The sequence below is a fragment of the Harpia harpyja genome, chromosome 4, assembly GCF_026419915.1.
Source record: "Harpia harpyja isolate bHarHar1 chromosome 4, bHarHar1 primary haplotype, whole genome shotgun sequence".
Classification (NCBI taxonomy): Eukaryota; Metazoa; Chordata; class Aves; order Accipitriformes; family Accipitridae; genus Harpia; species Harpia harpyja.
In genome coordinates this window covers 72703884-72724914 of record NC_068943.1, presented here as the reverse complement: position 1 = coordinate 72724914, position 21031 = coordinate 72703884, and the positions used below count along the sequence as shown (strand labels likewise).

Genomic DNA, 21031 nt, shown 5'->3' with positions numbered 1-21031 from the left:
GCCAGTTGCATCTCCCAGTTTTGAACTTGTGATTCTCTCCAGTTTGGTGCAGGAGAGAAACAGAGGCGGTTAGAGTCTGTGGCAGACACAAGAGCAACAGTCCAGGGTATGGCTTCCCACGGCACATGGGAATTTCTCTTCTTGGAGCCTCCGATTTAGTTTGTGTGGTGGTAAGCTCAGGGAGGGCAAATCAACTGTAGTCGTTAGTCTCTGATTGCCCAAAGACAACAAGATTCCCAAGATCATGCTGGAGAGATGTGCTAGAAGAAGCAGCAGGCAATGAGGCACCTATGCCTCACTGAAGAGCCGCGAGCCTTTTTCATTTTCACTTTCTCCATTTGTTTGTATTTGAACAAACCATAGGCCATATTTGGTGTGTTTCCCAAGGTCAATCTGTGTAGGGCATTTCTTCACTAACCATATTGTCTGAGCATCTTGGAAGATGATTTAATATATTTATCCTTTTGATCCACAGTGGAGGTAAAGAAGTGCTGTTATCCCCATTTCATACATTGGGAATGGATACAGCAAGTGGGTAAGTGATATTCCCAATGTCACACAGGAAGGTTGTGAAAAAGCACTGATTATAATTTAGCAAAGTGTCTTAATCCTTGAACTTCCTTTCCTGCTCTAAAATCAGTCCTAGATTTTAGAAGGCAAAATAAGTACCATGGAAAATTTTAGTTACATGGAGTTGTCTCCCCTTATCTTTTCCTAAAACTCTGCAGACTTTTCAGGTAACTTCCTCGATATGAATGACTTTCTAGCCCTTCAGCAGACCATTTTTGTCCCTTTGGGAAAAAGATTAATTCCTAGTCTTACCTGTTTAGTTGCATAATGAACACCTGCAGAAATGGCATGGCTGCAAGGCAGATTTGTGTTTGGGAAAGGTGATTCTGTAGCAGTAAGAGCAGATAAGCAGATAGATGGGTAGCTGAAGTCACATCTTGCAAATTTAGCTATTCGCAAGAATATGGTCACATTTTCTCCTGCAATATGCGGTGCTTGTAGACTACCTGAAAAGTCATCAAACCAGTGTTCATGTATGTGGTCTAAGTTGTGTTCTCCTTTGGTTTTCCACAGTGCTTGGAAACCCACAACATGAAGCAATGCCTTACTGTTCAGCAACCTACGCCAACACGGAGTGAAAAGACAGTTCTTGCTCAGCTCACCAAGTAGTTGGTTTTGTCTGGTGTATCCATAAACCAGAAGGCTTCTCCAGCTGTCAGGCAGGGGTATATGTCTCTCAGCTGAGAGATCTGGTGCTTTCCCGTCATCTCCTCCCAGTCCCTCCCTTACCTGGACAGTACACACTGTTGAAGCGTTTGCCTACGTCTTCTGGGGAGCATCTTAAGGAAGACTGAGCAAACGTGGACATAATCCAAACTCCTCTGTCCGAGTGCCCGTGCTTTGTGGAGGAGCATGAGCGGCTGAGCCTTGCTTTAAACTTTGATACTGGGGGAAGCCTCTTGAGGTTGAGCCCACCTTGCAGGTGTCAGCTTCGTTCCTGCTCCAGATCTAGTTTCTGCTCTGAGTATTAGGGCGAGTCCCGGCCTGTGTCTGTTGAAATAACTGAGGCTTAGCAATGCCAAATCCGTCCCCTTTGGCTTCGGGCCAGGAGGCTGAAATGCGCTGGCAGGTGAGTGCATCAGGGTGCAAAGAAGTCTCCGCAGTGTCAGTCCTCCGACCTGAGCAGAGACGCTCCGTGTCAGCAGCAGCCCCGGAGGCCAGTGTCTGAGCGGGGCGAGAGAAATGGAGCCAGTTTCTCAGTCGTAGCTAGCTGGTGGGCATTTCTGCCAAATCTCCCTTGGACAAGTTCGTGCTAGTCCTGTCAGCACTTGCTGTGGGAAAAACCTTTCTTCCTGTGCTTCTTGGGACAGAAAGCTGACAAGGAGAGCCCGGCAGCGCCTCTTCCAAGGAGGCTGGAGGAATCCAGGGGAGATGTCAGGGTGCAAGGGAGGGAGAGCGGCAGCCTCCTGCCTGCCTGCCTGCCTGCCTGCCCCATGGGAGGGCTGAGCTCCGGGCTGTTTCTCACCAGACCCAGGCAGGACGGTGCTGATAGAGGACAGTTAGTTGCTCCTTGAAGCATGAAAACCCAGCTCCTCACAATGGGGTTTCTTGTCAGAAACTCTGCTGTGAAAACTCCCTGGGGTCTCTGCATAATTGTAGCTTTCCAGCAGGTTTTGCCCCAAAGAACGTGATTTGGCCCATCAGCGTTGGCTGGAAACTGAGCTTTCTAGTGACTCCACAATCCAGCCCTTGTCAGTCACGCCAGTTGGGTCCGTGCATGGGGCTCTTTGTGATAAACGTCACTGGAATTTGGAAAACGTTCAGCAAATTTGACCCCTACTTTGTCTTTTAAATATCACAGTGTCAAGCAGCATCGTGCATGTCTTATCACTCCAAAACTGGGAGAAGGAGATGGAATTATTATGTGGTCAGCTCTGATTTTCCAAAACAGTATCTTTTGAGTCAAAGGAAAACAGCTTTTTGCTTCTCAGAAAGAAAAGAGAATGTCCTCTTTTTGCCTGGGGGAAGGGGGCTCTTCTCAAACTTACTCTGATCCCTCATGGGCAGGTACCAGTCACCCCAAAGGAGCCTAAAGCATTTTCATCTTTTGTAGGTAGAGCACCATGGCAGCCGGCTCCTGCAAGGAAGGCGAGATGAGACCCAACCCATTTCTCTGACGGGAAAGGGAACGGAGGCGTCGCCAAAACCTTGGCCAAGAACAGCTCTGACCGAAGTTAAGAGCTTCTAACTTCTCTGCAAAACAGATAGAAAAGCGCAAAATAGATAGCAAAGCTCACTGGAGCAATCCAGGGAAAACGCATCTAGCCGCAGGTCAGCATCTTTTAAGCAAGCTGCTGCTCCTTGCTAACATGAGGAAGGTCAGGCCCTTTCTTTCCTTAAAAAATGTACGTGGTCCCCCACCCCGGCCCCCTTCACGGCTGCTGCCTGGGCTGCCGCAGCCGTGCCGGTGCTGTCGCCGGCGGCAGAAGAGGACGCAGCGGCCCGGCTGCCTCGGGAGCCCCGCACAGCAGGCGGCCCGGCTTGCTGCCGAATCGCTGTGTGGCCTGGCCTAATTGCTTAAAGCTTTCCTTTTCCCTTTGCCGCGAAGGCCGGAGTGTAGTATTTATCTACTCTGCAAAACTTTTATGAGAATTGGTACGGTTTTGTAGAATTCCTGAATAACAGGGATCACAATAGCTGCGGTGGAGCCAGACTTCGCAAACCCAAACGCCTGCGCTGTTTGCCTGATTTACATGCAGTCTCTACAGGCAGGAATTGCGCTCCTCTGCCTCCCACCGATCCCAGCGGCAAGTGCCCCAGACCACTCAAAATCCAGCTGAGGTGCAACTGCCCAGCGTGCTTCAGCCTCCACCTCCCTCCTTCTGTGTCAGTCCCGGGCACCAGCAAGGAGCCCAGGTACCACTGGAAGGCAGCGGGATGTAGCTCTCTAAACCACTTGGGGACTTTGCACTAGTTTATATTCCTCTGGAAATAAAAAGGAGGCGCTGAGAATTTCCCTGGGGAAATTTTCCATGGGGAAAACCTCCTCATTTTCCTGCCAGATGGTGAGCTGCGAAAAGTAATTTGAAGCAGGACAGGTAATCCCCACCTTCCCCCAAATATCCCTTCAGGTTTTGGCCAGGCCTGATGTACTGTGAAGCCAGCAGTGTCATGTCGTATCCTGGAAGACTCCTCTTACAGTCAACATTTAGGATCAAACAGTAATAGTAATGACTAATAGTAATGATAATAATGTGTTTACCTCACAGTGTTAATGTTCAACTGAGTAGTAGATGCTGCAATTGAAACCAACCAAAAAAATGCTTCATATGCAGAGGAAACCTTATGCAAGAAGTGGATGAGTGCAGCTTAAACTGCAGGAGCCTCTTGCTGAGGCAGCCTAGACTGCAGTGCTCGACGGCTGGGCGTAGCTAGCTTTTTCTTCTTCCTTGCCCTCTAGTGCATGCCAGTCATTTCAGTTTAGATTGAACAGCCTTTTAGAAAAAGTAGTAAGCCAAGCCAAACCCAAGTATCCATTGCTTTCTCCACCCCGTCGCTCCAAAAGCAGTTTGCTTTAGTCCAGTGAGTCAAAAGGTACTGCTCCCTTACTCATCATTCCCATTTGCATTGCTCAAGAGGAGACCTGGCAGAGAAACGATGTGCACAAGCCCTGGAGCTTGTATGGGGACTTGGTAGCTCATTCTTGGGGAAGCGCCACATTAGCTGTTGGGACTTCAGGCTTGGAGACTGTGTAAATGGTTGTTGCTATTTGCTCAGGGCCAACGGAGCCTGCGTGAAGGTGCCACCCTAAAGGGAACTGCAATCTGAAATAACCAAGTGGAGCAAAACCGGGCTGGCACACGCAGCCATGGCAAGTTCCCACCGTAGCACTACAGTTACATGCAGTTAGCATGTGTTAGGTTTCTGCACTGTATAGGAACATACGCAGGTGTGTGCATATAGCTTCAAAACACTTAACTATGGCCCTCTGGAGCTCCACAGGGTTTTTAGACAGGAAACGCAGAAGGGTTTTGCTTCTGTAAAGTTTGAAAGAAGTTTGGAGACCAGAGCAGAGAAACCAGAAAAGAGGTGAGATGCATGGCAAAGTGTAAGGAGCAGAATGCTGTTCAAGGGAAGGCAAGGATAGATAATCCCAGTGCAGGTATTATTAAGCAGCTGGATATCCATAAGGGAGCTGGCAGAAAGGCCAGTCACAGCCTCTCTGGCTCCGCTCTCCCTGCCCCTCTGCTGTAGGCACGCTTCATGAAAAGCCCACGTCTGATAAAAGACAGGAGCACACAGCAACAGGGAAAGGATTCAACCTGGGTCCAGACCTAGTGATGGGTTCCAGGTGAAACTGCTTAATAACCCTGGAAGCCACTGCCTTTCAGGTGCTGGAGCCAATCTGAGGGGAGGTGAGTAGAGACAGGATCCTTTCTTCCTTTTGGTTCTCATCAGCGAAGGCCACTGCTGGTGCAAATTAACTAATACTGCACATTTATGAAAGGAAGCAAGTCTGCCTGTAATACTTTTCCACGCTTTCTTCTAGCAACTGGTCAATATCAGGTTTGTTTAAGGGTTTTCTTCACCTCTCAATCTCAACTTTGTGCCCTCTGCTTCTCCAAAAAGGAGTGCTAAAGTCAAGGGAGGCTCTGGGCTGGCTCAGTTTTCTCAGAGGAAGGGTTTTTCCTCCTCCTGCTGCTGCGGTCCCTTGTTCCCACACCTCATGGCTCTCCGCATTTCAAAGGGGAGTCTGTGCTCCGCAAATATGGGCGGCAAGCTTTCAAAGAATGCATCTGTTTATATTACCTCTCCCCGGCCCAACATCCTGTTTTAGGAAGAACAGCTTCTATAATGAGAAGCGGGGGGAAAGTGAACAAATGATTCTTCGTGCCAGGGGCAAAGGTCTTCCTTTCCCCCTTGGCCTCTTTTCTGGTTTGGGGGTGAACCCTTACTTTTTCCCCGGAGTTCCCGCCCGGAGAGAACAGGGGACAAACCCCGCCGCGCTCTCGGCCCAGGCCCGGCAGTGCCCTCCGCCTGCCGAGCCGCAGCCCGAGAGAACGGCAGCCGGCTCGGAGGGGGCTCTCCTGGGGAGCCGTACCGGCTCAGTCGGGGCCTTTCCCCCGGCCCGGAGCCGGGCGGGCACTAGAGGGAGCCGGAGCGGCGGCCGCGGCCCTCCCCGCTCCCGGCGAGCCCCCGCCGCCGCCCGGCCCCGGCCCCCGAGCCGGGGGAGCAGCACCGGGGCTGGCTCCCGGTCACCAAACAACCTCGGGAAGTTCGCTGCCGGAGCTGGCTGCGCGGTTTCGCTTCGGATTAGCGCTTTTATTCGGCTGTGGCTCGGGGCCGGCAGCACCCCCGGCTTGCTTCGTTCCCTCCCGCTTGCAGCTGCCGGGCCCCGGGTACCTGCAGGGCCGCGGCAAGCCTGGGGCAGCCGGCGAGGAGGAGGAGGAGGACCGGCTTGTCGGCAGAAGAAGCCTGAGAGAGCGCGGACGGAGCCGGGGCTGCCAAACAAACGGTTCTGGAAGGCAGCGAGCATCCAGGCACCGAGAAAGGCAAGAGGTTACAGGCGGGAGACGATGTGAAATGTGGCAGGGTGTTAGAAGAGGAAAGCCAGGGAGTGGCCGCGTCTCTGGAGATGGCAGCAAGGACGGGCTCGCTGCTGGAGGAGAGAGGAAGCGCCTTGCTGCATACTGAAATGATAATATACAGCTCGCTTTTAAGAGCCAACCAAAGAAACCAAGTATGTGAAACGTCCTTTCCAGGCTGGGGCTGTAACAATCTTTGCTGAACAAACGTCAGACCTGCAAAAACATATTCCCGTTGACTTTTGGCAGTGGGAAGAACAAGTTAAACATCTGCACAGATGGTACCTTTCTACTGGTGACATCAAAGCTCAGAAAAGATGAATAGCCTAAACCCTATCGCTCTCTCGAGAGATCGTTCACTATTATAATCCCAGCTTTGCCAGGCACGTTTAGAAGCACATGGCTTACCCTGTCTCACACTTAGGAACGGGAGCCTAGGTCTCTTCCTAGCACCTTGCTTTAAACAGGAGCCTGTGTGTGTCCGTGTGTCCTGTCCCCCCATACTTTCACCCCTTCCTATTGCCTCTCCTCCAGCAAGCGGCACCATACAGGGTACAGGCAATTATCATTAGGTGAACTCGCCCGTGGTTCCTTGTTCGCTATTTTGGTCCGGACAGAACATAGATCCTGGGCCACGGGCACAGAGAGAGATTAGGTGGTTTAAATCTTATGCCTCGGGCCCCTCTCCAAGGAAAAGCTGTTGCTAACTTACAGCTGTCTCGTGCTCTCTGTGGAATGAGAGGGAAGTCCATTCAGTCTGGTGAAAATAAACCCACCATCATAGCTGGCATTCTCGTTGGTAGTCTCAGTGCAGAGGCCAAGGATTTGAGGGCTGTGACACATGAGGCAGCTCGCTCCTAAAGAGCTTGATCTGGGTTGAAACGTGTCATCAGAAAAGCATGAGGAGCCTTGTGCTCCCACTGTCAATACAGTACTTGCCCTCTTCACACAGACCGGCTTTCCTTTTCTGTCCTGGCCCTTTACTGTACATTCATGTTAAAGGAGAAGGACACCCAGTTTCCTCTCGCTAAGCTCAAGGACTCAACCATCAATCCTGCAGCTACCATTTTGCCATCGCCATTTGTCCTTCTCTCCTCCTGTATAAAAGGTTGTGTCCTATCCTGCCTGCTACCTGGCAGGCACCCCATCATCTCCTCTGCCTGTTCACCCTCCTCCCTTGTTTCCCGGCTCCTCCTGGGCATGAAGCTGAGTGCTTGTGCTTGTACCTGGGTACGGTGACTCACAGCTGGGCAGACTGTCAAGTGGATGAGCAGTGAGAAATGGCTGTTGCACAAACGTCATTCTGCTAACAGCCCGGTGAGGAGGAGCTGGGAGTCCCTGCAGACACGACTGCACCATGCTGCACCCCAGGCAGTAGCCATGAATTTTGCTGTCCTGATTGACGGCTGTCAAGGGACTTAAGAAACTCTCCTTGAGTTTGCCAGCCCTGCAACATCAGCCATTGCAGCATCTTCTAGCAGACAGACTTCCACAAAGAAAAGTGCTTCTGTTTTGTGAAGCGTTGTTGGCTGGAGGGCCAGAAAAAAGAGTGCTCACGTGTTTTATTGTCATTCTTCACATCACTTAAAATGAAGCTACTACGAGATGTTGCAAAGGGGGACGTTAAATAGAGGAATTAAATCTCATCAGAGAATTTCTCAGCTCACTGACTTGCCACAGGTGCAGCTCTAAGGATAAAGCAGTTGTCAGGAGCTCTTCCAGGAGCACGGCAGCACTGTAGCTGTGTACATGCTCTGCCATTATCAGCCTTCCCCTCCAGTTTAGGATCAAGAGTGAGTCTAGGGCTGTGCAAGAGGCTATCACAGGCAAGAAGTGTTGACTATAATAAGGCTATTTATCATACGATACGAGAAAGCAGAAGCTTTCATCATACAGGCCTGGAGGTTTTTCTCTTTACAGTTTTATCAACAGGTCTGAGAGTTTATACAGACTCCTCATAAGGGGTGAAATCTCTGTTGAAGTGGGTTTCATAATCCTCCCGACTTAATTCATTTAATATGGTCAACGTAAGCGTAGCACACAGCAAATAGGCCAGAACAACTCTGTGAGGCGAGAAGGTACAGCAAGTGAGAAGGAGACACGCAGGGGGGATACACCACCAGCAGAAACTGAAATGCAAAGCCTTCTAGAAGAGTTGTCATCCATCAGACTGATTTGCCACCTTACGTCGCCACTGTAATGGTTTCACATTTCGCAAGCTTTTCCTCACGGAGCCTAATCCAATGGCCACTGGCCCCGTGGCTGAAATTAAGGAGGTGAATCACCCTGGAGATGACATGTGGGCTTTTTAAGTGAAAGAAAAAAAAAGGTTAAAAAACAAATTCAGTCTTAAGTCTCCAAGCTTTCCCAGGCAATTCTGGGTGGCCTGGTTTGATCTCTTCCCGCTGCATTCGCTGACATAGGTGTTTTCTTGATACAGCTTCCACACACTCACTGTGAGTCCTCCTCAGAGCTGAGCATGCTATGTGTTCATTCTCCAACTTAAAAAAAAAAAAAAAAAAAGGCTGGAAAAATGTAAGCGAGGGGTGCTCCAGCGAGGCTGTGTGGACAGCTCTGCAGCACCCGGCTCCTGCACACCTTCCTCTGAAGGCTATGGAAAGGGTTTTAAATTATATGGTGCCAAGAGAAGGGGAGGCCTGCAGCTGGTTTTAGTCCTGGGGTAAGAAAGTTAAAAGAATAAAAGAATTACAGGCAGCTCTTTCACGTAGGTGATTAGTGCAAAGGAATGTCAGATTCGGCAAAGAAAGTTTGCTTATCAAGCTGCAGATTTATTAAATGCGTTCCAGACTTGCATTGCTTCATTCAAGTTTAACAGAGCTGTAATACTTAATATGCCCTTTAGCAATTTAATACTCTCTTGTACAAATCATTGGAAAATTTAAAATAGAAAAATATGTCCAGGCTTAACTGTAAGAAGAAGGGGAACTCTGTACGAAAACAGAGGAGAAAGAATGCATGGGTAAAGCTGAATATTACTGAATATCTTACCACATGTATTATTCTGCTGAGTTATTAGTACGTGCACTCTCATCTGCGGGCTAAAGGAGGAACTAGCAGTAATAACTTACAGAACAACAATTTTCAGCATCAGGGCTCGAGACTGGCATAGCATCATGCCCAGAAATTATTCCTCAGGAAACACGTTTTATACATTTTTTTGCCTTCAGAGAACACAAATGTGGGTTTCTTCTTTAAGGAAATGAAAATCAGTTGTTGGTGCTGCTTATAACAGACAGGAAATATTGCTGTCAAACACCATACAATTGCTTTCACAATAAAAAGGGATGTAAACATTGAATTGGTACATCACTGAGACGTTAAAGACAATCTTTGTTGGAGATAGAGAGAGGGCAAGCCTGTAAAATGCCTCGCTGCTGCATAATTATGTGTGAATATAAACAAATCCATAAACATATTTCTGCATAAATATTTTGGGTCTAACACCCTGTGTAAGAAAGTTCCTTTGAGGCTCTCGGTGTGCAAGGGTCTGTCCCAGTTTGGACAAGAGGATGTTATTTAATGTTTCCCACATGGGAAAGAAAGGAAGGGCTTTATTTTGTGGTAGTCAGTTAGACTGCTTGACTTTTGTTTTTTTAAAGGAGCAAAGGGTCTTAAAGCAGCCTTCCCAAACAATTAGCTGCATTATAAAAGCATACTCCTGAATCGGTAACTGCCCTGCAGAGGGTGGGACCAGCAGATGCAACGGTGCCTGTTGCATCCTCCAAAGAGACGTTCCCAGGACAGAATTCAAGTGCAGGAAAGGGATAGTTACGTACGCGATGAGTACATCCATCTCCATGTAGGTACAACTGATGCAAAACTGTATATAGTACAACACTGTATGCCGGCCACTTCTAATGACACTGAATCATTCTGTCAATCAGTATATTGCTGCCGAACCAGACTGACTGTCAGTAGCCAGCATGAGTCAATGATACACACAGATCACAGGGCCTTACAGAGTCTGGGAAGAGCCATTTCTCCCAGACGACAAAGTTACTTGGAACATAAAGGACAGTGGGATTAAAGATTTGCCAAAACTCATGAATTGAGTTAAGCAACAGCTGGGACCAGAATCTCCCCTCTCCTGCCCTAGTCACACACTACCAGGCCCTGAGCCATTTTTAACAATTATTGTTGCCTTCTACTGGCAACCTCAGACTAACTCTTTCCATACTATTTAAGGGCTGCAGGACTGGATGTGACCTCCTGAATCACTGATCCCGGTCCCTTCTAATTGGAGGCAACCACATCATATGAGCCTAGTCAGAAATGTCTCAAAGTGAGTGGGGTGGTGGGACGTGTGATGATTTCATCCTTCCAAATTCCAGAGGCAACACCCAAGCAGTTGTGGCAGTGATCGTCTCTTGCTCAGACATTACGGGAAGACTACGGTCGCCTGTTAACAAAAGGAATTTGTGCTGAAAGGTGTTCTGTTTTGCTTGTAATTTTCCTGACGTGGCTATGGAAATGCAAGTGAGGTGGGATCTGGGTAGAGCAGCCACTCATCTCTCACACTATGGTAAGCATCAATGGCACCGAGTACTAAAGAGCAACTTGCCAGCATCTGAGACCTCAGAGAGCCCTATTGAAGCAGAAGCTGGTACAATATATTGAATATCAGAAAGATCTGGTGTATGGTAATGGGACATGATTTAGGCATGAATGTGTTAGCAATGTCTGCCTTTGAGAGGCACGTATTTCATGGCCTCCGTGATACACAGGATTAATTTCCTGAGCAGGAGGAGAGGGCTTTGATTCTCCTTCTCCATTAGCCCCTATCTCCCACTTCTCTACATGGAAGCATGTCTCCATGCCTGCAGGAATGACAGGAGGGAGGACCTGGGTAGGGTCTGTCTCTGCAGGGTGCAGGTCTTAAAGAGGTGGGGGTTTGGTTTTGTTTTTCTTTCTTGTCATCTGATCCACGTGGTGGGAGGGATGCCCTGTGGGATCAGCTCTCTTGTTTGCTGGGAGCACACCCTGCAATGCACTTCTGCTACCAGTCCTTTCAGAGACCATGAGCATGGAAGCAGCATGATGTGCCTGAGGTGGGGATAGGTGACCACAAGAAAGAGAGGGGTGAGCAGGACTGCTTGAATTTTGAAGGTGGGAGAGAGAAACTAAACCAAGAGGTATAGGGCTGTCACACCAGCCTCTCTACAGACCTTAGAGGCAGCTGGGGGCCTGGGTCACCTGGGTGCTGCTTAAAAAGTGCTCTTGGACATGGGCGATATATGAAGGAGTCTGAACATGGGCCAGAAGCACAGGGGGAAAAGGATTGGAAAGGACTTTGGAAAGAAGGGCATGTGCTTGCAGCAGCTAGAGAGCCAGAGCTCCTAGCAAGTGTCGGATTCACCCAGACATGGCAAGGCCCAACAGCATCTTCCACCACGGCACGGCAGAAACAAGCAGCAGGAATTCAGGACTTTAAGCCTTCCACAGAAACAACCCTCTTGTGCTGGTGTCCAAAGAAGCTGCCAAAGTACAATGGCAAACAGCTATGTGTTAAAGAACAAAGGCCCCTTAAATATCAAATAGTGTTTTAACTTGCTCCAAAATGCAGGAATGAAACTGAGCTTTGTGTCACCAGTGAATTGTGACAAGCTACCAACAAAACCTACTTTGGAGAAGCTGGCATGGTTTACACAGTTGATATCCAAAAGCTACATAGAATTATCTGTGGCAACAAAGTGAGGGTAACAAGCAAAAGAGATTCCATTGTCAGGAGCAGGAAAGGGGAATCACATAGTTCAGATGTACTGAGGCAGATGATCCAAATAGCTCAGGGTTTTTTTAAGTCTCGTCTTCAACAAGTACCTAACAAGAATGTATTAAAGCTGCTTTCTCAGGAAGAAAGAGGCAGATTACTTGCATGCATTGCAAGGATCTCATTCACGTAGCATTAATAAGCTGCTAGTTTCACTGTAGCTCAAATACAGGTTATTTCACGCACATTTAAATTTTTTAATTTAAAAGTAACACTCTTGTGAGTCCTGCTATTTAGGTTACTATAAATTAGTGTAGGCTAGTAGTCAAGATTTGGAATTCAGGTTGGGAAAAAGAATTAGTGTTGACCTTTGCAGGAAAACAGGGCAGTCCTGCATCTAATGGCTCAAGAGGTTGGTCATTCACAGCACGTGGGATGTAATTGATCAGTACAGAGAAATTCAGCACATTCCCAAGCAGTTAAATCTGTCGTTCGCTGCAAGGAGCTGCAGTGGTCAGAGGCTTGGGCATGCTCTATGCATCAGAGTGTGCCCATGGGCAGACGATATGTTGTGAGCTTTCCTCTCTTTTCATAAGATGCTGGCACACCTGTAGGGGTTAAGGTCAGATAGAACCTTTCAAGCCACCAAAAAGTACACAGAAGGCTTCCTCCATTTCTGCTGGAGGTTTAATCTGGTTATTTCTACATGTGGTTGTGTGAAATTTCTTGGCAAAATTCAGCTTTTAGGAAGGATATTATAGAATAGAGATTGTGCTGCATCAGCATTCTGTGAAGAGATATTAAAAATAGACATAAATAGGAATGGCAGGTGTTGGTAGCATCAGTCTTTAAGTCAACTGCATGTGGTTTCCATAAAGCCCTTTCCTTATGAAAATCAGTGCTAAGAAAATATGATGACTTTTGCACCTACTCTGGAAACAAAGAGATCGCTGTGCAGGACCTGAGGAAGAGACCTCCTCAGCTGAAAATGATGCAGCGTGCTGGCAGCTCCCATTGCTCTCCCCGTGCCCTCAGCCCGCTGCTGTCCCTGGCACAGGAGCAGTAGTAGAGTAGCACTGCCTCTCACCTGAGCACTTCTTCACTTGCAGCTACTTTTACAGTAGGTAGGATTTTTGCCTAGTTAGAAGGAAGACACAAAGTCCTTCCTTGCACCAAGCTGCACACTCCAGGTAATCCAGGAGCCAGGACGTCAGCTCCCACTGATCTCCCTTACCTTGCCACGTTTTCTCCCAAAGCTGATGACAAAAGGCATGGTGTGACCACAGGCTTGGATGGGGATGATAAGGAGGAGTTAAAGAGAAAAATTTTCACATCAGAAACAATTTGACATGTGCCCAGCTGGGAGGGTGGTGGCTGGCAGTGGAGTGACAAAGCTGTTCAATGCATGTGGCAGGTCAGTTCTTAAAGCGCATGCGGTGCTGTGGTGAGTGGCCAGTTTTTCCTAGTAGTTTATGTTGCTGTATAGAGAAATGGGAGCTATCTCTGCAGCTCAGAACATCACTACTCATTGCAGGTTGACAGACCCAGATGTCTCTCAGGCTTCAGGTTCGCAAGTACATCTCTGACAAGAGCGGTAGGTTTAGGGCACTGCAGGCCTCTCCTTCCTCCCCAGGTCACTCCAGGATAAATGGTCTGCTAGCACTGGGACAAGATGAGCTTTCCCCTGTGCCTGCGAAACTCTGGTCAGGTGGTGGCACTTCACCAGACTGTGGTAAGGCCATCCAAGGTAAAGGTGGATTAGGGGAGTCCAGCCTCCAGGATGTTAGAGAGAGAGGACTTTCCAAATCTTTAACAGGGAATTCTTCACTACTGTAAGGAAAATATTGAGCCTGTATCTCCAAGAAAATACTGGCAGTCCAGACAGATCTTCACTATCAGAATGGGTCTATTACAACTGTGGAAAAAGGTTCCCCCATCTAAACCACAGACTCACTAAGCCTGCCCACTCTGAGAATCCTGTTAGACATATCAGAAGGTGACCATGGACTGCCAGTTTCCTAATGAATGGTTTCATTTAGTATAGTATTTGAAATGTGAGATCCTGAGATAATGACTCAAGGATTGCTCAAGAGGACAGGATGCAACCGCTCTGAAAAGCCTCTTTCTGCTCTTTTGCTGGTAAGATAGCTAATAAACGTCTTCTAGAATGGGGCTCTGGTGCACATTGCCAAAATTCAATTTGTGCATTTGTTCTTCTGAGGCAAAGATGTTGAGTGATGAAAACCAAATAGCCAGTGGCAGCTGGGTAAAACCAGTTAATATTCTGTAGCCTGGAATATAGTGCCCATACCTGCATTCCTCCTAGGTGCAGTTCACTTAAGCATTTCAAATATCCATTGAGTGAATACTTTGGGGTTTGGAGGTCAGCAGTGGTTAAAACAGAAGTGCTCGGAGGCTAGTTTGCAGAACACACTCTTCGACTGGAGAAAATGAGATATAAACCAGCACTTTTTCCTGGGGCACAAAAGAGAGAGGATAACTCAAGAGCTTGAACAGTTTGCCTTCTGTTAAAATCCATGCAGTTCTGTTGGGTGGTTCGGTGGCCAGGGCTCAGCAGCATGCCCTAGCAAGTGAGCTCCCAAGCACAGAACATCTACAATTCACAGCAGCATAGAAGAGGTCTTCAGCTATTGCACTGTGCACCGCACAGTGGCAACAGTGGTACCACCACTACAACACAGAAATAGCCAATGACAAGATAACTGATCTTGAACAGTTTATGAGTCACATTTAAGTCTTTTGGGGAGTTTTTAGCATTCTGAGCCTAAGCATAATGAAAGGGTGCTCCTTCAGCGTAGTGTTTTATCTGAGAACTAATGCTGTTTTATTAGTAGTGTGGGGGTGCATGGACATGTGATTTCATGAATGTCTCCACTGGACATAAAGGTTTGACCTGGACGGTCCATATTTCAAGGTTGCTTTGGGTTAGACTGCATACCCCATCTGGATATGAGATGCTGTACTCATGGTTTTGTCGTTAGGATCATGAAACCTTTCCCTTCAGGTGCTGCATGTCAGTCCTTCCCCTTGATAGCTCAGCCACAAGTTCCAGCTGGCACTAACACAGTCATCAGTAGGTGCAAATGCAAAAGATATGGGCTCTGTTGGCATCCTGATCCACTGATCTCCACCCTTGGATGTTGCTAGTAGGGATAAGACCTCGGACCAGAACGCTCCCCAGCCTCCTGAGTGGTGTGCAGGCAAATCCACTGGGATTGTTGGACTGCGCCATGTGTTGTTCAAAAGCCTTTCACATCTGCTTGCAACAAAATGCCACTTGAGGTAGGTGGCAAAAAAATTGGAGAGGAGCTAAGGATCACATTTGCAAGGTCTGCTGTTGTAGCTCAGAGGTAATAGTGGTACTAACAGGAGTTGTGCGCTGCTTCTCTTTGTAAAGAGTTGGTTTCTGGGAGTCTCTTTGGTGGGATATTCGGATCCATCACAAACCACCCAGATAGATGCGTTCGCTACTAGAACTTCTTCAAGGAAGACGGGAGGATGGTTGAGAGGATGAAGATGGCAGATTGCTGACCAAATATTGCCTTGATCCAGTGTATTTTTCTCTGCTGAAAATGAAAGCATCTCTCTTCTGAATGCCAGAATGTTACAGCCCATAAGACAGTAACTACTGAGATGAGGACCACCATTATAAACTTACAGAGCAAATGCTACCCAGAGGAAGGAGGAAATGCTGCCAGGACACCTGCCTGTTTGTGACCATCATGTTCAGTAAGCAGCCTGTGGCCTGGCAGCTGAAGGAAGGTGGAGACTCATTTGTACTGGGGCCTGGCAGTCACCCATGCAGTTCTGTGCAGTCCCTGGAGTTACAAACCATCAACATTTGTGTCAGCAGGAGCAGAGGAGTCAGTCCCATGCTTTCTTGTACTAAAATCTTGAGGAGAGGAGATCCACAACAGACAGGCTATGGGGAATCAACATAGGTCGGGTACATCAGTGGGTCTTTCCACAGGAAAGAAGCTTTTCTGTGGGTCGTCCCTAAAAGCCACAAGAAAGCCGTAGCACCTGAATGAAATGGGTATCTTGGTCAGGGAACAAATGACAACTTTTAGCCTGTGAACTTGATAACCCAAGCTGATGTGAAGTACTATGAAAGGCATATGTCAGCTTTAACTAGTTGAGGGTTAGCAGGCTGCAACCCTGCCTATCCCTCTGCATATTTCCACTCCAGGTTCCCTTGTACAGCACAGCAGCAAGGGGAGGGCTGTGCTACTGACCAAGCAGAGTGAAAACAACGGAGCATTTTACCTGCAGTATAGAGATGCTGGCTCCAGTAAGCTTCCTCCCTGCTCTGTAAATTAGTTTTGAACCTACAAGAGGCTTGATAATTGACACAGAAGTGGCATGGAAAGTTGAAGCATGATTCAAAAGCAAATACACATAGTAAGTAGCTCTCCCTGCAAAGCTTGCTTGGCTTTTATCCTCACCCCATCACTGCTAGAGCTATTCCTAGTGCTGCCTCCCTCTTCTTCCAAATGATTAAACCCTGACTGTACTCGGGGGAGGCGAGGGTGGTTCAAACCATAAATAAAGATGCGAGTCTAAAGGTCAAGCAAGCCAAACTGATATTTCAACACCCAGGTCATACCGGGCTGTACACTCAGTTGGACTCTGTGTCCAGTGGATATTTATAAAAATTTGCCTCAATTAGTCCATCTAACTCCTTTCTCTCTTCTCAATGTACAACACCAGAAGATGTTAACTCTAGTGTTGCTGCATCTCATTTGCAGTCCTTAGCCTTGTGTTCACACACACACACACACACACACACACACACACAGCCCCCACCTGAGTGAGCCAGGTCAGTCTCATTAGCCCTATTTTGTAGCTGGGCTTCAGAGTCAAGGTGGGGTGCCAGGCTCAGACAAGAGGTCAGTGAGTGCCCCCAGGTAGGAATTAACACCCCAACCCATGGCACAGCATTCTCCAATTTATCAGAGGTTACTGGGACCATTGTGGAAGGTGGCAGCAAGGTTGTGACAGACAAACATGCAATCAGATGAAAGATTTTTGTTTCCTTAATTCATAGTCAGTCCCCCAATGATCACTGGAGGTAGGAGGGGATAAACGCAAATGCAGAAATGGAATTATTTGCAATTTTGTGCTGAAGCAAGTTTGTAGCTTTGTGGTTTATTTTCAAGGGTAGGCATTACACTCACTGAGTTGAGCACAAATTATCTCTAGGTTTGAGTCTGTTCAGTGGAATAGGAGTCACTGGATCTGGAGCCAGCCAGCCTGTTATTTGGGGAGGGCAAAGAAGTGGCTGTGTCTGAACTGCCCACCCGATCTTGCCAACACTTCTGTGACCTTTCTCTGGAAGTGGAGAGCTGGAGTCCAGTGGGAGCACAACCATCGCTTTAGAAAGGAAAGAAGTAGAGGCTGCTTCTGATTTTGGCAGCATAAGCCCACCTGCTTCAGGGATGCAGCAGCCTCAGATATCACACAGGTGAGACTGAGCCTAGAATTTGGTTTCCCCTTCTCAGTGAAACCAAATTTGGGCTGTATCAGTAAGTATCTAAGGAGGTGCGTATGTATGTATGTCTTTAATTGCTGGAGAGCTATGGCCTAGAATGCCAACGTGCTCAAGCACCCTACTCCCTTAATCATTTAAAGTGCTGTGCATGCTGCTTGGATACCTCCTAACACTGTTTGCTAGATCAGATATCAAACAGGAATGTTAAACTTTGAAAGTGGGGCAGCGGTATGCCTTGGTAATTGCCCTTCTCTCTCAATAATGGAAGCCCGCTGGACAGGGCAATGATTTATTAACATTACTTCTCCTGCCTTCCCCCTTCTCCATGCGCCATCCTGAGCAATGCAGTCAGTAATTTTTTATCGCTGTATTTTATCATGGCATACTTATCCTAGAGGACTAACAAATTTATGCCCCTAGAAAACTCATATTCTCATAGTTGTTGCTGGAATCCAAAATATTTTTCTACCATTGTTGTGTGAACATTTTTCTCATTCTCAGAGCCACAATGGTTTGTATTGCTGCTCTGGCTCCTATCAATAACAAGAAATTGCTGGAAGTTAGAAGCAGTCCTAGGGCTGGGATCTGGCCTGTGAGCTCTTCACTGCTGTGATGGTTAGGACATCTCGGACGTGCCAGTAAACCCAGGTATGACAGAGCAGGGTTTGGACTGGAGCCCCCCACAAACATTAACCGAATTGCAGGAGCTGCTACAATAGAGGGTTGCTTCCTACACCGCAGACACTACTGCTTGCGTTTCACTTCTAGCTAGTCTAGGAAATTTGTCATATTTCATCTGTTCATTGGCTTTACGTTTCCTGAGTTGTTAAATTAGTATCAGGAAAAAAATCTCACTGTGCACAGTGGTTGAAAGCCAACTTCTAATGTCCAGTGAGGCTTTTCTCTCCATTGCTCCAGGGGCTCTTATTTGTCCGCCAGCACCATGTTTAGCTCAGAAAAAAACAGTTAACAGATGAGACAGACTATACCAGCCCATGATCATCTGCAGCTGATCTCTTTGCTGATCAGATGGAGGTGTGTGTCCCTGCCACCCTTTTCTCACTCATGCTCCCGTGCCTGCACCCCCTCGCCTCTGGAGCCCGCGGCACGTGTCCGGCTCTACCTGCCCAACCTACACCACTCCGGCCACGCACTGCTGGTTGATGCTCCAGACCAGCAGGCACTTGTCACCTCCTCAAAGCTATTATCTCAGAATCTGGAAATAATAGCCCAGCAGGACTTCTTGGATATGCCTGCAAGACTGAGGACAGATCTGCTTCTAAGAATCATGAAAATTGCTGCTCTTTGTAACAGGGCAAATTTAGCCCCTTCTGTGCTGCCAATGGGACTTAAAAAGGCCTCATTTACACAACTGTCACTCTTCTCAAAAGAGTGCAATAAAACCTCCCAAACTGGAATGGAAGCAATTGACATTTGCCAAGTTCATGTGTAAATGATCCTTTTTTGTAGTGAGCCAAATAAGCTACTGGAGCAAGCTATCCAAAGAAATTTTTCAGAAATAGCTGACTCCTGATGGAGCAGGTCAAAACTAACCATCTCTTTCAACTTCAAAATCTATGAAGTTATGGTGAAACACAGCAAAGCACTCAAATAACTTTTCTTTCACTGCAAAGATACAAAAGATACACAACTACAGTCAGTCTTACTGTTAGTATATGCCAATTCAAACTCCCATCTCCTTAAAGCTTTCCCCTTGTTGCTCCCTTGATGGGCATCATGACTGCACTAATCTTGAAAAGAGATTTTTAGGGTTGGCTTTTTTTTTTTCCAAGTGATGGCTGATCTGTGGGAAGCAAACTGTGTCAGAACCAACCTCTGCGCTGAATAGATATCTCTTTAATAACTTACTGAAAATGTGATAGATGTGCCCCAAATGGATCCTATGAAAATTTTTACTGAAACTCAGTTCATGTTTTGCAAAGCAGTGATCAACAAAATCTTTTTACGAATACTTTGCTAATAAGTCAGTATTTTATCTTTAAAGGAGAGACAAACGTATTTTTCACTCCTTTACAGAGCAAGTGTCTTTCCCTCCCTGTGGATGGTAGCTTGCAGGTGGACCATGTTCCCACAGGAATGGCTGGATTTTGCCCATGAACCAGGGGATTGTTACGTGCTTTGGGATTCAGCCACAGCAGACATGGGAGGAGGCTGATGTGGTGCCTGTGAGGCAGTATTTCCACAAGCAGCACAGTGTGGGTCCCATCCACGTGCCCGGTGTGGGACTGTCTCTGCAAGCACAGCCGGGGCTCGCTGGCTCACCCACACAAGGTGGAAGTAAACAAATCTGATACTGAAAACGGTCACGTTGCCTCCCTTTACAGGCAGCCTAGATAAAGCCACGTTCCTGTCAGCATGTTTCTTCTTTCCGTGGCTCATCTTGGCTAGTGATTGTTTACATTCATCTGAGGGACTGGCCAAATTAAAACACCAAGCGAAGATGTGCCTAGGTGCCTGCCCATCTTGCTCCCTCCCTACTCAATGGGCCAAATTCTGCCCAAAGTGCAGTGTGGAGAGGTCTTCTGATCAGGGTCTTGCTAGTACCACCCTGTGCCTGGGGTCTAGCTCAGAGAGCAACTTCATGTGAAATGAGGAGAGAGAATGGTTGTTCCCACATCACCTTTGCTTCGGGATGCGATGAAGAAGTTTATGTTGAGAAAAGCATACCAACACAGGTTAGAAACGTTCATGGCACCAGTCTTTCCAGCGTCGCTTATGCTTACTGCACCTTCATAAATATTTTTAAAAAGCAGCCTGTGTCAATGGAAAACAGCTCCCATGTATCAGGAGGCCTGATCTGAACTGTTTTCATGGAGCTAGGCATTCAGTCCAGTCACTTGTCCAGAACAACTCAGCAGAAAATATGGTAGCACATCAAAAAGTCATTTCCTGGTAACGTGGCATCTTCTTTGGCAAAAGCTTCTTAAAACAAACAAAAAAGGCACAATAGATAAATTTCTCAATTCCAGGATTGTTTTAGACTATATCTGCCAGACAGCAAGCACTGTTGGTCACACAGTAAGTGACTTTCCCTTCCTTCCTTATTCCCGCCCCGAGGCCCTGCACACCCTCCATGTGTGTTTACGGATACAGCACTGTGATTACTTTGGATGTGCAAAGTACTTGGCATAAGGGATTGTGACAGAGTTTCCTTGGCTCTGACAAGTCTTCTCAGTGCCTTCAGTTTTGGCTAGGACAAAACAAAAGCTTTGTTTCAAAATACCATTCAGTTTTTCAGCAATAGAACAACCATCTCGGATGGTGCTCTCTGGTGTTGCCAGACCATCCGATCTGCTGCCTTCAGGATTTAGGACGGAGGCTGGAGGAAGAATGCAAATGTACATCTGCAGTTGGCATTGGGATTCCCGGCTTTGATTTCTCCTTTGTGGAGTCCTGTCAACCAGCCTGTTGTCTGGGTGTGAGTGTTTGAGTGGTCTTCCCTGGCCTTTTCAGTGTGAACTGTTAATCAGCAAGTGTGTGGAACACAGTCCGCTCCTTTGGAGACGACCTTGTGCCAGGATTTAATGGTTTTTGTTGCTTTGGGTTAGCTACAGGCTCTTTACTTTCAGCTGCCTCATACCTGAACCGTACATTTTGTACTGTCTCCCTTCCCTTTTCTACTACCTATCCATTCCTGCTTCTTCTGGCTCCGGCTAAACCTGCTTCGGACAACTC

General features: G+C 47.4%; 1 protein-coding gene across 2 annotated transcripts in view; it reads left to right on the top strand.

Moving 5' to 3' along the window:
* The window catches only part of UST (uronyl 2-sulfotransferase), a 176671-nt gene extending 171353 nt beyond the window's left edge, over positions 1 to 5318 (top strand). Inside the window, exons 9-11 of one of the 2 annotated variants that reach the window (XM_052784767.1) lie at positions 476 to 535; positions 1084 to 1639; positions 2624 to 5318. In XM_052784767.1, the coding sequence (XP_052640727.1) occupies positions 476 to 535; positions 1084 to 1105 (82 nt within the window). In that variant the 3' untranslated portion in view covers positions 1106 to 1639; positions 2624 to 5318. Of the gene's footprint in view, positions 1 to 475; positions 536 to 1083; positions 1644 to 2623 lie in introns of both variants that reach the window. The other variant, XM_052784769.1, reaches the window with a different exon arrangement.
* Positions 5319 to 21031: the final 15713 nt, after the last annotated feature.